Source organism: Cylas formicarius, unplaced genomic scaffold (genome assembly GCF_029955315.1).
Source record: "Cylas formicarius isolate icCylForm1 unplaced genomic scaffold, icCylForm1.1 PGA_scaffold_7__23_contigs__length_41026272, whole genome shotgun sequence".
In the NCBI taxonomy this organism is placed as follows: domain Eukaryota; kingdom Metazoa; phylum Arthropoda; class Insecta; order Coleoptera; family Brentidae; genus Cylas; species Cylas formicarius.
In genome coordinates, this window is record NW_026844352.1 from 25473651 (window position 1) to 25490778 (window position 17128).

Genomic DNA, 17128 nt, shown 5'->3' on the forward strand with positions numbered 1-17128 from the left:
CCAACTTGGATTGCCGAAGAGTGACGTATCATTTCGATAAACGATTTCTCTCCGGTTTTTTCCGTGTCAATTAACAGAAGCTGACTTAAAACCGAAATTTATATATTCGCCATGGATGAAGAATACGATGCTATTGTTTTGGGAACCGGATTGAAGGAATGTATTCTTAGCGGTATGTTATCCGTGTCTGGTAAAAAAGTACTTCATGTTGATCGCAACAAATACTATGGAGGAGAATCCGCCTCAATTTGCCCGTTGGAGGAACTCTTCGCCAAATTTGGGGCTCCGGCACCGGATGAAAGTTACGGAAGGGGCAGAGATTGGAATGTAGATCTTATTCCCAAATTTTTGATGGCTAATGGATTGCTAGTCAAATTATTAATCCACACTGGTGTTACCAGATACTTGGAATTTAAGTCTGTAGAAGGAAGCTACGTTTACAAGGGAGGGAAAATATCCAAGGTATTTAAATTGAGGATAAATTGAATTACAATTTACTGTTACATGCAAATTTGCAAAGTTAAGGTGGTATCTATGTTTATATAGATTTTTCAATTGAGCATTCCTAAAACAGAGTAACAAAAATTATTCTTATTGTTATTTAATTTTTTGTAGAATGCAAAAGTTATTTATTAGATGACTAATTTCAATTTGTTCCTTTGCTCCAGATTGCTTATCAAATATTTTTGAACAATGTGAAACCATAAAACAATTGAAAAATAAATAATGCCAAATGAGTTACAATTGTATTTAATGTAGGTACCTGTGGATCAAAAAGAAGCTCTGGCATCTGATTTAATGGGAATGTTTGAGAAACGTCGTTTCCGCAATTTTTTGATTTATGTGCAAGATTTTGTTGAAGATGAGCCCAAAACATGGAAGGATTTTGATCCAAGAACCAAGATGCAAGGATTATATGATAAATTTGGGTTGGATAAAAATACCCAAGATTTCACAGGTCACGCTTTAGCTTTATACAGGGATGACGACTATTTAAATAAGCCAGCTATTGAAACTATTAAAAGGATCAAGCTGTATTCTGATTCCTTGGCAAAATATGGAAAATCCCCATATTTATACCCAATGTATGGACTGGGTGAATTGCCTCAAGGTAACTTCTAATTTTATTCATGTTTCACCTATATGAAAGCTGTTCACTTTTCTTTATATCTTTTTAGTGTTTTTCACTTTTGTTTACTATAATATATATAATGTATAATATTATTTTCGTCACATTTTTCCCACTCTTAATCACTATTCGAATACATTAAGCGATTTTACAATTTCCAAATTATAAAGTTGTAGACACTTATACATTCAATGAATTTAAATTTGGATAACTTTTAAACCTCATCGGATTTTGAATCTGGGACAACTTAACTTGGATTTAATTCTACATGAAAAATTAAAATCTTTCTAGGATTTGCTCGGCTCTCCGCTATCTATGGGGGCACTTATATGCTTGATAAACCAATAGATGAAATTGTTCTGGGTGAAGGAGGGAAAGTAGTGGGAGTACGTTCTGGTAATGAAATTGCCAAATGCAAGCAGGTTTGTCAATTTGTCCTAGTGAAAGAGTTTTTGACATAAATAGAATTTTAGGTTTATTGTGATCCCACTTACGTACCAGATCGGGTCCGTAAAGCTGGTAAAGTTATCCGCTGCATCTGTTTGATAGATCATCCAATAGCTAATACAAAAGATGCTTTATCTACTCAGATCATCATTCCGCAGAAACAAGTAAGTTTGTCATTAGCTGCCTCTTGATTGATCTCTTAAAAAAATCTAAACTCAGTCATTAATAAAATTTAATGGGACCAATGTTTAAAAAGTCTCGTATCTTCCATTTGATACAATTATCTATTTACAGGTTGATCGTCATTCTGACATATATGTATCTCTAGTGAGTTACACCCATCAAGTGGCCGCCAAAGGTTGGTTCATAGCAATGGTATCGACAACTGTCGAAACTGACAATCCGGAAGCTGAAATTAGGCCTGGTCTGGATCTTTTGGGCACTATACGTCAAAAGTTTGTGTCTGTATCAGACTACTACATACCGACAGATGACGGACTCCAATCCCAAATTTTTATTTCCGAATCGTATGATGCAACAACGCATTTCGAAACAACATGTCTGGATGTTCTTGACATATTCAAACGCGGCACAGGGGAAGAGTTTGATTTTTCTAAAATTAAACATGAGCTAGGAGATGAAGAACAATAAGCTTGTTGCATACTGCTAGGTTACGAATCAATGTGCAGTTTTTGTTAAGTTTTGTAAGAGGCGGTTTGTTTGTACTCCCATATTAGGACTATGCTTGGATTTCTAAGTTTATGAAAACTCTCAGCATCTCATTTTACAAAACTTGTGTGATACAGATCATTAATTGCACATAACTCTTTCCCTTAAGACAAAATCAAACAATACTATACTATATACTCAAATAAAGATTGCCACCAATTTTTAACCTATTTTTTTTGTGTTGGTTTTAATAGTTAATGAATTTCAAAATTTGTTCTTTACTTGCAAATGTGCAATGAAAAAATTTTATCAGATTCCAGCTACTTTTTCCAGCATTTTTACTTACATTCTTAACATGTTTTACATGGCGGCACACTTTTTTTTTTATTAAAAAGAACATTGTGTGCTGGCTGTCAACTTTCTGCCAATGAACACACATGAACGCTATTTTCTTTCTTTATAGCCAACTGTAAAAACTAAGTAGTTGTGTCAAAATTACTGTTAGGAAGCCTACTGTGCCGTATCTTCTAGAAAATTATACACACAGGTAACATCTGTCATATTTACTACTTGGAAATACTCAATGTGTTATACACAGTCTCTCTGTATAAATTTAACATTTGGCAAATTTCTTCAATTATCATATTCAGTTAAATTGAATTATTACAAGATTAATAAATTTAAATTTACTTCAAAGCCTCTAAAATTATAGTTACAAATTTTCAAACTACAGATTGGAGATTTTGTCACATCCCCATTTTAATTAATTTTGAGGGGCGTAACCTATCTGAAAAAAATCCTGTTCAATTGTGTTTTTACTCCAGCCCTGTGGCCTATGCATAGATAAAAAGATTTTTTTTTTAGTTTCCGAGGATTCTGTCAAAGTGAGTTGTTATCAAAGTTTCAATCGATTATTTCCTTTTTATCCAGGTCGTTTTAAAATTGGCCTAATGTATAAATGAAAAATGTGTGGGTGAGAAAGAGGCTATTCTTGAAAAAAAAGGAATTCTAACTTTTTTTGTATTCTATTGATGTACATTTGCTAAATATGAATAATATAAAACATAAGCAAAGTCTTTAGTTAAATCGCTCAAATGTAGGTGCTTTTGTTGTTAAAATTGGCAATTAGTCAAAATATGGTGTAGTAGGTTTTCTATTAAATTGTTTAGTTGGATGTGGTTGCATTGGGCAACAAAACATTTTTCTTTTGGTTCAGATAAAGTTGCGTTTGCCTATCTTATTGTCCTCCATTCATGATCGGATTAAAGTGTGGATTAGAATAACTAATTTTAAGATAGAACATTTTAACTTAAGATAGTGCAAAAGAAAACAAATTTAATTGATGTCTGATTCAACCACTTCAAAATAATGCGAAGGAAAAATAATTTTATTTTTTTTAGGTGCCTAATGTAAATTTTAGTATTAAAATATGCTTGGTTCAAGAAGTGGGCTGATGACTATTACTATGGCCATAGACAAGTTTTAAAAGAATGAAATTCAAGAAATTTTTCAACAAATTTAAGCATTTTGTTTTACGCATAGATTCGAAAGAACTTGATTCACTTAACCAATTCATTGCGCCCTGGATAGGAGAATTAATGATTCAAAGTGGGCGGTCAGTTATGTTTGGCCAAGTTGGTTGATGACATTCCTTAAGTTTCATATGTCTATGTAGGTAGTGCTGAACTTGTGTTACTTAGTTTAAAAAAATATTATGCTTGCATACTTTTGTTACTGTGGGAATTCATTATATCAAGGGGTTTATTTATTGTAAAGTAATAAAATGGATTTAAAAACTGTGATGATTTCAATTCTCTATAGCTTTTGGTACCGGGGTTGGATGGACCACAAATCCCAAAAAAAACACCGATTTTACTTTTTTATCAGTTTAGTAAGTCTGAAGTCAATGTTCACAGCTACAAGTCTCGTGATGCACTTTATAGGCTACTCTGAATTTATGTAACTTGCTACAATATACCATTGTGGGCAAGCCTTATAATAATAGATAATATAATGGGGTATAATAGTATACCGCTAACCGGTGTGACCAAGTGATACAGGAATCTAATCAAAACGTGCATAAGATTCAATAAAAAACGAAGAATATTTACTTTAGAACAATTATTACTGCGTTGTTATTAAGTGAATTTTAAAGACATATTTCAAAAGATTTCTTTTCCTATAGTAGATTTGATTTTTTTTATGTCAATAATAATTTTAACCCATGATTATAAAATTTATGACATTTCAATTCCCGTTATTGACTTTGACTATAACCTGATGTCGGTATTATATTTATTAATAATCCTTACCAAGGAAATACACTGGCGCATAATTGGTTGCATACCCGAAGTACAATATTATAGAAATTAAAGCCTTTCACAAAAAGCAATTTCACAGCCCAGACAGATCCACAGTCTGTTTTCCACTTATTTGAAAACTAATTATATTGTTTTTCTTAAATATTGATTTTTATTTTCATTTATTATTTATATTTGTCTTATCCAATGATTTTTCCAAGTAAATTAATATTTAGGGGTTTTCGATATACAAGATTTGAATGTCTCTTTCACTATTTTGAAGGTTCAAGTTTTTTTTTCATTTCGTTATTTATTAGTAAAATATAGTTCTCTTCGTAGTATAGTCAACCAACCGTTCAGAGTTTGATTTTAAACCGTAAAGTTTAAAATTCTTTTCGTTTTTATAGTTATTCTAAGAATTTTTATATATAGTAATTTCATTTAGGTATCTCGTAATCGAGAATTTTTGTAATGCTGTAGATATATACGATTGTAGAAATTAATTTCATTCATCTGAAACCCATATCATTTTTAAACATTTGTTTTTAATTTTTTAGCTGAATATTATTTAGGCCTTCACAAATTTGCAAAACATTGGGTCATAAGTACTTAATCTCAATATGTTCTCTGAATTAAATTTTGATTAGTTATTTCGCTTCTAAATTTGGAAAAATATCTAAATTTGGCTTAATCTCATTTAAGCAACTTTCGATATCATTTTTCTCTTGTTTTTACTTTCCCTAGAATAGTTTTTGGTTTTGCTCCTCTTTGCGCAGGATAGGCCAAATTGATGGACACTTTTAAAGAAAGACCGTGATTTAAATAAAAAACCTAATTGTAAAAACCGCACACATGGATATCAGTATTCCCGTTCCAGAGTTATAGGGTGTTTTTCAAAAATGGCTCTAATTATTTTGTTGTCAAATAATTTTGGATTTCCATGAAGTCATTTCCGAAGCACCTTGGCGCCATTTAGCGACATGGCTGGGTGGTACAAGGTGACGACTTTTTCAAATGGGGGTAAAAGTTGGGTGTATAATGTTCCGAAGCTAATAAAACTCATAATGGTGGACTAACAAGTGTTATGTGTTGATTCTAGTTTTTCTTTTCTAACGTAGTTCGAATTTCTTTGGAATTCGCTTGTTTTGTGTACAGGATTTTCATATTCCATATTTCAGTGTTGATTGCAGTTTGATATGGCTGGTAGACAAAGCAAGTGAACTCCAAAGAAACTCATTTTATAACTTTTTTGTAATATTGGTTCAAACTGTGCAAGGAAGGATATGCTAAAATCAAAGAGTTCGGTTTTTCTAAAATATTTCTTAGTTCACCTTCGAAGATTTAAAAGTTTAAAAGTAAGCCGTAATAAAAGTAAGAAATTTAAGCCTGTATAAGTTTTATTGCTCTCCTCTGCTGAAAAGTCAAGCTCTTGGTGAACTAAGTTATTGAGGTATAACTCAGAATTAATATTCAGATTCAACCCTTTCGGTTGCAAGTTTCAATTTCAGCTGATTTATATGTAAGAGCTTTTATTTTCAATTGTTGGCACGTTGCACTTCAATGATTTACAGTTTAAAAGGTTTCAAATGGTTAAATAAGGTGCTGTTCGTATAACATAAATGGCGGCTGTGATACCAACAATTGCTCCCCCGAATACATCCCACCAGTGATGTTCTCTGTCGCTTATTCTGGTAAATCCACTAAAAATGCCCCATAACATCAGGAGAAAGCAGAGTGTATGTTTTAAAGTCAGTCCCTTCGTTTGGTTTGGTATTCTTGTCTGAAGGATGTACTAAAACCAACAAATTAAACTTTACATCAAAATTAACGCACGACTGAATTGAGCTTTCTCGTGAATTGCTGATTCCATTTGGTTATATATTTTTTTTATTGTAGCTTAAATCTTCAGAAACGATGTCACGAAAAACATTTTCATATAAATTTTAGTTTTAGGCATACAGAGGGTGTGTAAAGAAAACCTAAGTTTATACTCAATGTGAGTCACATCCTGCAGGAATTCAAATTTCAACAATATTAGGTGATTGTCTCATCTTTTCTCAGCACCTTGTTTTTCTATTCAGTTCTTTCCGTCTGTTATAAAATTAGACCTTGGACTGGCCTCCACGCAGTCCAGACCTTAATCAAATAGAATATTTATGGGATTAAGAGGTTAGATAGATCAACATTAATCAGGGAAATATGGACTAATATCGATTTAGCACAAACTAAATGTTCAAAATATGGCTTCTAGATATTAATCCGTAATAAGGAATAGGGGAGGAGATATCCGATATAGGCTTATTATTTGTGTAATGTATATGATTTAATTGCATGTCATTTAATTGTTTCAATTAATAATTGTTTTGTTTTCTTGTATATATCAATAGAAAATAAGACATTTATGAAAGGGATAACTTGAATTTTTAACTTAAATTAAACTTAAATTTAAATAAAAATGTTTTTATAATGTCGCTTTTAATGATTTAAAGTGAAATTTATATATATATATATATATATATATATATATATATATATATATATATATATATATATATATATATATATATATATATATATATATATATATATATATATATATATATATATATATATATATATATATATATATATATATACAGGGTTTTTCACTTAAAACTCCGCACGCCAATAACTCCAAAACGAAAAGAAATATTTAATTTATTTAAAAAGTAGTCAAAGTGTGGGGTCAAGTAGATATTTCCTAAAGTTTAAAAAATTCGACGCCTGCAAAGAGCTGGGCGTCGCGACGCGTCGAAAAATTATTCGATTGCAGAGACTTTGGAAATACGCGCATACAAAAGTACATATTATTTAAAAACTTTTTTGTTATTTACTCAAACTTATTTACTTTACCCGTTTTTAAGTTATACCGATTTAAAGTAAACATTTCTTGATTAATAAAAAATGTGATTAACGCTTATTTTTACAAGTATGCCATGAATGTTAGTTACTATGGCAACCATTGTTATCGCAGTTGTTTTAAGTGCAATTACAAACAATAGATTTCAACTATTTTAGTATGATTTTATTTATTATTTTTTATCGATTTAGTTCTGATAACATGATAAATAAATGAAAAAACAGTAAAATACCTACAAGTTAATAACCAAAATTATTATTGCAATTAACTACATAATAAGACATTTCAAAAATTTTGTTCAAAATTATGTCCATCTGCTCGAACACAACTATCAAAAACTCTTAACAGATGGGCTTGGGTCACTTGTAGGAGAGTCCTTCTTGTGATAGCGGCACACGCTGCACTAATTTTGTTAATGAGATCAGCCATATCTTCGATAGGTTCTTCATATATAACGTTTTTTAGGTAGCCCCAAAGAAAATAATCTGGTGGTGTAATGTCCGGGGACCCCGCCGGCCACCTTACCGGTCCATTAGTACCAAACCATCTATTGGGATATTCTCGGTTCAAATATCTCGTTACTATTTGGGCATTATGTGCAGGCGCTCCATCCTGCTGTAGCCACATATTCATTCTAGTGTCAAGAGGCACTTTTTCTAATAGTTCCGGAAGTGTAGTTTGAAGAAATCTTAAATAGCGATCTGCATTTAAAGTTCCTTCGTAAAAGTAAGGTCCAATAAGGAATCCATTTAATATACCGCACCAAACATTGATACTAAAAATTCGTTGGTTACCTCTTTCTGTAATCCAACGAGGATGGTTTTCGGACCAAAAACGACAGTTGTGTCTATTAACGATTCCATTATTTTGAAATCGAGTTTCGTCGCTCCATAAAATTTTCGAGAGAAAATTTGCATCTTGGCTATACAAATCGGACAATGTCGCTAAGAAATACATTCTTCTAGCATAATCGGCTGGTTCTAGTTTATGAACTAGTTTACTTTTGTACGGGTGAAAAGAGTTTCTATGTAGAATTCTCCACGAAGAAATTATATTAACACCGGTATTTTCTTTTATCTCTGATAGGGATATCTTGGGGTTATTATCAACCTGCTGAATTACAGCAGCAGTATTTTCATCATTTGTGGCCGTCCTGTTCCTATCTCTTTTAGGTTTTATGAAGCTGCCATATTCTCTTAAGTTTTTACATAAACTTGAAAAGGTTTTTGCATGCGGATAACGCCGTGTGTAAACTCTTTTTGCTTCTCTACAATTGCATCTGCATTCTCCAAACACCAGTAACATGTCTACTTTTTCCTCATTGCTAAATTGCACCATTTTCACATAATAATTCTTAGTTTTTTTTAAACCGAACAAATTTGGATATTTCTTGTGACAAAATGTGACAATTTTTTGATACAGCAATAACAATTTACGTTTGTAATTGCACTTAAAACAACTGCGATAACAATGGTTGCCATAGTAACTAACATTCATGGCATACTTGTAAAAATAAGCGTTAATCACATTTTTTATTAATCACGAAATGTTTACTTTAAATCGGTATAACTTAGAAACGGGTAAAGTAAATAAGTTTGAGTAAATAACAAAAAAGTTTTTAAATAATATGTACTTTTGTATGCACGTATTTCCAAAGTCTCTGCAATCGAATAATTTTTCGACGCGTCGCGACGCCCAGCTCTTTGCAGGCGTCGAATTTTTTAAACTTTAGGAAATATCTACTTGACCCCACACTTTGACTACTTTTTACATAAATTAAATATTTCTTTTCGTTTTGGACTTATTGGCGTGCGGAGTTTTAAGTGAAAAACCCTGTATATATATATATATATATATATATATATATATATATATATATATATATATATATATATATATATATATATATATATATATATATATATATATATATATATATATATATATATATATATATATATATATATATATATATATATATATATATATATATATATATATATATATATATATATATATATATATATGGTGTTGTAATTATAACGGATGCCTAATAGTAGCACTCACCCCACAGAAAATTACAACAAATAATGTCAATCCCGTGTGCGTAGATGGAAAACTCCTCGAAATTTCAAATTTAACATTGCTAGTCATTTTATGGGCATTGAGGCATACAAAGGACTCTACATAAGTTCCCTCTGTACAATTTTGATTTGTATCAGGTCTGCAAACATCGAAAAACGTAGGCCGATATTCGCTGTAAATAGTTTTGATAAACCTGGTTGTCACAAAAGCCACCAAAGCTCCTAGTTCGAAAACGGCAAGTAGATATGCGGAATTTAAGATCTTGTCTTTCCAGTTTGCCTTTTTAAAGCATTCTACTACGAGTACAGTCAGGCATGGTATTACCATGAAATTATAGATCATAGTTTGTAAGGTTGTTATAGTATTTCCTCTTGACACATGGGATAGTGAAGAGTCCTTGCAATAAAAACCAATTTTGATTTCGGAGTATCCTATTGCGTAGTAGTACAGGCAAGTCAATACTATCAATACTGGAAAAAGAAATGTTTTCTCATCAAAATTTAAGTATGGATATGAATTCGAATGGTCGTTTTTTTATAAATAATAATTTCATACAACAATGTGTTATCAACTTACGCGTCCTAAAACTTACGTTAAAAACTAAAAAAAAAAAGTTCGAAATCCTTTTGAAATTGAAACTTTTCAAATACAAGCACAAATTTGACCCAAAAACATGAAGTCTCAACTAATTGTCATTCATTTTTTTATTTAACGTAAGTATTATATCTATCGTTAGTGAACAGATCAAATAAATCTGCGTAATACTTACCTAGATATATAAAAACAACGTTTAAAATCCAGCGTATGTGGGCTTTGCGATGATTATTTTTGATATGAAGTGGCGTTTCTGTTAGAATTTCGAGCGAATAGTCTAGAGCCTTAAACGGAGGTTATACATATATTAGCAAGACCTATACCTAAAATTGGTTGGACCAGATGTTCATGAATTACCTAAAGCGGGAAGATGAATTATAAATAAATGAAAGAATTAAAAATACCTGGTAGTAGTAGGTGTTTAAATAAATAATATATTATACAACAAGTATGATAAACTCCATTTTAGTCACGACTAAAACTTGGCACCACTGGTGCGAGTGCTTAATGAACGAGTGAGAACGAGGAGAAGTTTATTAACGTATTGCATACTATAATTTTTCTACACAAAACAAAACACCTTTCGTGACGGAAACACCTGATTGCTCTCAAACGGGTGAGTAAAGTACCGGAAGTACCTAAATGACTCGCAACCGTGGGCAGCGAACCTGACATTGAAATTAACACTTTTCACAAGCCAGCAAAGTATTTTTTCAAATTTTCATCTGTATAAGCTATCGCTTGGCACACTCTGTTTCAGGCACTTATTCAGAAATAAATGTGAATTTTAAAATACCTCTGTTTTCGCCATGTCTCTCAAAAACGTTGCGTTCTAACACACAGTTTTGGGTAGACTTACATGCTCATCATCGGTCATTATTGCTTTTTCTACTAGTGTTTTCAACGTTTAACGCAACAATTAAATAAAGGTCTAGGAATATTTTGCTCTAATTTAGATACCACCTTAGTATTACCGAGGTCATAAGCTATAATGAATTCCTTAAAAATGCATAGTTATATAACTATAATTAGGTAAATAATTAAAAGTGATGAAGTATACGACGGTTCATCTTTTTTTTTAAATAATTCAAAACAAGAGCGACACCGAAAACTGTGGTTATAGAAATACCAACGTGGAATTGCAATTTAAATTGTCGAAATCTGAGAGTTATGAACCACTATTACTTTTTACCTAATTAGAGGATTTGAATTTCATATTTGGATTTTGCCATAATTTTGGTAGGTAGGTATCTACTTTTGTGTATTCTCGTATTACCAGTATCGGTCAACATATCTGGAATTTAATCCCTCTTATTGTCGGAATCCGGATAATTATACGATTTGGGAATAATTTTGTGTCATTAATTGTCAATTAGATCCCATTTCTACAACGACCTGTTGTAGCGCGTAATATATTTTGTTGCAATTTTTCTGACTATTTGTGTTAATATTTCTAAAAATATTGTTTGCTGTTATGTAAATATTATTGAAGTTATTTTTTGTTATCAGTAAATAATGTTACTTTGGAAACTCATTGCGAAAAAGTTATGGACACATTGAGTGCCATTTATTTACATTTAGTCGTTTTTTTAACAAATCATAGGTTGCTGAATGTAACGATTTGTCGGATATAATGCTTATTAAAAAGACGCCGCTATTTATGTATGTAATGCTATGAACTATAAAACCTCACTTTTTGGCAGGAACTATTTTAAAATCGGAACCAAACTAAATTTTGCTTTTGTTGGGTGGAAATATTTCAAACATTATTTTGAGTTTATTGTTTTGTATCATATTATGGATATTTGATAAATAATAAACTGGTTAATCAATTGTTTTCCTTTAGAAAGGAAACGAACCTGCACCGAACAAAGCTTTTGTTATTATTACTTAGAATAACTTAGAATCAATAAAGTTCTTTATTTTGCCAATATTTAAACCGATTTATATTACATCACATTGTATTTCGTCCATACAACTATAAAAAGTACAATTCTGAAAACCCATTTAAAAACAAAATTCGTTTGGGGTTATGGACGGAATCAGTTCGGGAACTGTTTCTATTAGAGGCACTGAATGTTCATATAAAATATTGTCCTCCGTGTTGTTCAACAGTGAATACGAAAAATTCGGAGGTCGTACATAAAACTTGGAAGATTTTGGTTGGTCGAAATATATGTGCTGCAAAAAATTTAGTCCCTGATTTGTAGTACGGTGCACGGTTATATAGGCCTTCTGAAGCTTTTTCTTCATCCGGTGAAAGATAAAGTTTAAGAAATAATTTTCAATGTGAGCCGTCGAATGATTTTGTATCTCAGACTTGCAAGTGCTTCTCAGCAGTTTTCTCTTCTCCTTCATTCGTCGATTTTGGAACCAAATTTTTATTGTACTTTCTTCTATCCCGAATTGAAGTAGTTTTCAAACGTTAGTAGCTGCTGCGATGTAAACTCGGTTCATTTCTTGGGCTTCTTGGTTATTCCGCTATTCTGCGTATAAGGCGTTTTCTGAAGTAGTCACATTTTGAACTTCATCACTGGGAATTTCTACTCGTGCTATAACCATTTCGCTTCGGCAAATGATTCAGGATGAATGTAATTGACTTACGAGAATTGTTTATTTATAGAAGAAATAGACCACTCCCAGTAGCATTGTTATTGGATCATTCCAATGGTTGACAGTCATTATAGTCCTTCTTAAGTTGGTATTAGCTACCTGCTTCAGTGTACCACCTAATTGCGTCAAAATTTATTCGTTTCCACATTCTTAGTTAATGTATTTTTCAAACTTCTTTTTACTTGCTTATTGGACTATTGATTTTTTTATCAGAATAAATTACGATTTTTGCCTTAATGCAATTTTAAATAGCAAAATTTAATGATTACAATTTAAACTTAAGAATGCTGCACTCATTTGAAGTAGAAATGTTTGTATTTTAAAAAGTTTTTAAGGATGACTTTTGGCTTTTTTTGCGTCAATTAGACAGCAACTACGTAGATAAATTTTAGAGATTAATGTTGGCCATCTCCAAAATTGAATATCACCTATTATACTAGCGATATTTGTTATAATTCATTTTATCATCATTGTTTTTGATTTATTACAAGTTTGTAATTCAAATTACTAATTAGTAGACTTCTGTTTGAAAAAATCTGAAACATTTGAAAAATGCAACGAACATTTCAAAACCGTAAACCGAAGATTGTATTTATTAATTGCAATTTGATTTGGTGTGCTGTCGAGTCAAATTAATGTTGTGCCTTCATTTTGAAGGAATTTTAACCCTAATATAAGCATAAAAAATTAACTTACTTTAATTTGCTACAACATAATTAATTTTACAATTTACAGATTTTCCAATAGAAATCACATCCGTGATCCTGGGGATAATTGTAAACCCCATCGCGGTGATAAACGTCACCATAAAAACGACCAGAATAAGATTTATATGGGCCCTATTAAAATGGCCTCTTCATGGCCTTCTTAGGTTGTTTCTGATTTGCATTTAGAGAAACGATTTCAGTTATGATAGGTAAGCTTTTTTAAACCCTCAATTTAACGTCGCGTCTGTAGCTCTGGCAAGATATTTCCAAATTCGTTCGTAATACCAAACGAATACATATGCAACTGTTAAAGTAAATGTAACCTTAAATAATAAATAAACTTTAAAATTCGAAACGCAAAAATTAAAAAAAAAAGTGTTATTTTTGCTGTTTCTTTAAGACTCATTGTTATTCGTTCCCGGTGATGTGTGGTGGAAAAGTCAACTGTAAGGATGCCTATGACGAATCAAACTGTACTAGAAAATCCCGAGTTTATCAGGTATGCGTGAGAATCGCCCGAATATAATGCAAATTAAAACTTTTTTGATATAAATTTTAATTTACCTCATCATCATTAAAACATATATTTATATTGCGGATATGTACAAATCTATCCAAAACTTGCAAAATCCATTGTAGTTTTACGGTGAAATCTAATTTAAAAAGCGATTTAGGTAGGGAGTTGAACATAACTAATAGAGAATTGTAATTTCCCATAATAATTGTTGACTGTACGTTTTCACCCTATGGGTATTAATGGAAAATGCACCTGGTAAAAGCTTAAAAGTACAAAAATGTGAAAGAATCTGCGGAAATATTAGTATAGTGTCACGGTGTTGTCGAAACAATTGTCATGTGAAAATATATTATTTTGTGAAAATCTGAACTTTCAGTTTTTATTTATTTCCTCGGGTTGTGCGACGTGGAAATTTTCAAAATAGATTTTCTGCTTATATATGTGCACATTTTTCGGTCCGATTGGAATTCAAGCAACCCTTAACACAAATGAGTACTTTAACTTTTTAAAAACTCATCTTGACAATATTTTAGACGATCTTCCATTGAATGTACGAAATCAGCTTCATTTTCAGCAAGACGGAGCACCATCTCATTACGATATTAATGTTAGAAACTGGCTAAACGAGCGGATAGGGGTAGATGGATTGGAAGAGGTGGTCCTATTCCTTGGCCACCTCTTTCCCCGGATTTGAATCCATTAGATTACTATTTTTGGGGGCGCATAAGAGATTATACAGCAGAAGTCGACAGCGAGGAGGTGTTGCGCGAAAGGATACGTTTGGCAGGAAATCAAATTCGACAAAACCATTTCGAACTCATATGCGATTAGCCGTAGAGCGCCGCTTTGCCTTCGTGAGCAAGGCAACCTTTTTGAGCACCTTCTTTAATATGTAAAGTTTATAATTTTTATTAGAATCATTACCTCTACAGTTGATAGTTTGATTTGTGTTTCGTTAACAAAATGGTTTATAAGAACAATCCAAGTAAAAACTATTTTTTACCAACAATGAACAAAATTGAAAGCTGTCGAATAATTGACATTTAATTTTTATTTACACAAACAAATGAAAGGCGTCATTAACTTCCAAAGCTTACTACTAATGATTATCTGCACCTCGATTGTAAACATTAAAATAAAACAAAAAAATTTGCAATTAAATTTTCAAAAGCATTTTTCTCGAAAATGGTGTGATCTAGAGAGGTGCGATATTTACGTAGAAAACTTCAGATTTTCAAATTCTCTAGTCCAAATTACGAAAATGCGATAAACAAAAAATTTGGGGAAAATTTTTCCCCCGCCGCCCCTGTGTTACCCACCCCTGAAGTTTAGTAACTGTACCAAATTTTATTTAAAAATTGTGTTTCGAAAATATTTACAAAAAAAATTATATAAATATACAAATATTTACAAAAAATCGCCATCACCTGTTCAAATTTAACACCCAGTATGTCAAAAACTAAGACGTTTTGGACCCTAGTTTATATGAACTTTTATCCTTATTTTGGGTCACAGAATTGCGTGGTTTCAATATTGACGTCTAATTTCTGGTATTAGTAATTCTAACTAGACAGGTCAGGTTTAGATCAACGTTCTTTTTGAAGGTGGAAAATAAGTAAATTTATAGTTTACCTGTTGCAAGACTAAAGCGATAAATTATTAACAAGGACTTGTCCTTCTGAGGAGTACAAAAGAATGTTTGATTATTTTTTTCTAAGGACAATAATCAGATACCTTTGCCATGATGATATCAATGGTAGGAGAATGTGTTGTTAACTGATGTTTGCGATAAACGTTATTTATAATTATGAACGACTTTGACATTCTTTGTTTGTTTGTAGTTTTTCGGATATTCTGTCATAACATAATATTTTATTATAAATGAATGTAAAATTTTAGAATAATTGGCAACACACAATTTCAGTAACAGTTAAATGTGAATAAAATGTTTATATTACTGTGCATCGTAACTAATTAAATCCATTATTATAAAGATTAAATAGAAGACCGTAACTGAAAGGAGCCAATGTTAATAATAATAATAATAAATGAAATTTAGTGAAGTGTTAGTTTAATGCTTTTATATGAATGGATGATTTTTAAATTGCGCACAATATAAATATAATTGGTCCACTGGTCCAACCTTCAAATCAATAATATTGAGATATTTGTAAATTATTTTTTTTCTAAATAAGAAAATCCGCAGCCAACGCATACAAAACTGAATACAAAAATACTGTAGCAATAGTACAAGTACCATCTTACTTTAGAGTATAGCAAGTTTTTTTTTCAAAAATACCAAAAATCTGGTGGCTTGGTACTATTTTGCTAAATAAAAAACAACAATAGGAAGTATCAACGAATTATTATGATAAAGAATAATTAAGGAAAAATATAAAATTCGATAACTTAGGCATCTACTCTGCTTCAACATTGAAATCTAGCTCGTCCACGTCGAATCCATCTACATCTGTAACATTACTTTTACCTGATTTTAAGCGGCTTTAAAAAGGCAGAGCATCCGCCGGTATAAGATGCATAATTTTAAATTCTTAAGTTTCTCTGCTAAAATTGATTTGCCATTTGGCCTCAAGGGCACTAGAGATATAAAAGGTGAACTAATGGTTGTGGATGATCTTCCTCTTAGGTTTTTTATATTTATTTCCTGGTATTCATTTGCTAAATTATTTTCTTTAACTAAGATTTTAAACTGGCCATTCTATTGTAATTTAATGGATTTAATATGTAGCCAGTTTCTTTTTCTCCTGTTTCGGTTTGTTGTCTGTTTCCAATATTTGAAACGCCATAAAATTATTCGATTTGATTTTTGTTACTATAAATGGTTTTTTTTAAAGGCAGTTTCTCATAATTTCAATATAGTCCATTAGGCGTATCAACACGTTGTAGTGATTTTAACTTGCATTCAATATCTCTGAAATCCGAGTCGTTCGGTGAGAAACTGTGTCCCGAGATTAGAAAAGCTAGGGTAACTGTTTCGAGATTTGGGGTATTTTGTAAAATATAAATAGGGAAAAGAGTCATTTTAATATGTCTTTTTTGACCCCCACACTAGTTACTCCACAGAATAAGGTGTTTGGCTTCTGAGGAAATGTATGTTTGACTGTGCTTTAATATACATGATCCATCCCACTTGGATGTCATACGCAG

The 17128-nt window shown here is 31.5% G+C and overlaps 2 protein-coding genes across 3 annotated transcripts; one reads left to right on the forward strand and one right to left on the reverse strand.

Moving 5' to 3' along the window:
* LOC132705259 (rab GDP dissociation inhibitor alpha) lies at positions 1 to 2475 on the forward strand. The gene is made up of 5 exons (XM_060675744.1): positions 1 to 462; positions 760 to 1111; positions 1421 to 1551; positions 1603 to 1740; positions 1871 to 2475. The coding sequence occupies exons 1-5, from the start codon at positions 112 to 114 to the stop codon at positions 2225 to 2227; spliced, it is 1329 nt and encodes a 442-aa protein (XP_060531727.1). The 5' UTR covers positions 1 to 111; the 3' UTR covers positions 2228 to 2475.
* A 3098-nt stretch (positions 2476 to 5573) lies between these two features.
* Positions 5574 to 11026, reverse strand: LOC132705175 (phospholipid phosphatase homolog 1.2 homolog). Of its 2 annotated transcripts, none has more exons than XM_060675616.1 (4): positions 10983 to 11026; positions 10299 to 10407; positions 9512 to 9999; positions 5574 to 6337 (listed from the first exon to the last, which is right to left on the reverse strand). In XM_060675616.1, exons 1-4 carry the CDS (start codon positions 10998 to 11000, stop codon positions 6128 to 6130), a joined length of 825 nt encoding a protein of 274 aa, XP_060531599.1. In that variant the 5' UTR covers positions 11001 to 11026; the 3' UTR covers positions 5574 to 6127. The 2 variants fall into 2 exon arrangements, with proteins under 2 accessions (XP_060531599.1, XP_060531600.1); XM_060675617.1 differs by having other exon boundaries at positions 10920 to 11025.
* Between the last annotated feature and the right edge of the window lie 6102 nt (positions 11027 to 17128).

Coding starts and splice junctions, on each gene's coding strand:
- LOC132705259 (XM_060675744.1), top strand. CDS start 112: ATGGATGAAGAATACGATGCTATTGTTTTGGGAACCGGATTGAAGGAA. Junction 463..759: donor AGGGAGGGAAAATATCCAAG/GTATTTAAATTG, acceptor TATTTAATGTAG/GTACCTGTGGATCAAAAAGA. Junction 1,552..1,602: donor AAATTGCCAAATGCAAGCAG/GTTTGTCAATTT, acceptor ATAGAATTTTAG/GTTTATTGTGATCCCACTTA.
- LOC132705175 (XM_060675616.1), bottom strand. Junction 10,000..10,298: donor CGTTGTTTTTATATATCTAG/GTAAGTATTACG, acceptor TTCTTTTTCCAG/TATTGATAGTATTGACTTGC. Junction 6,338..9,511: donor TTGTTGTAATTTTCTGTGGG/GTGAGTGCTACT, acceptor TGTTGGTTTTAG/TACATCCTTCAGACAAGAAT.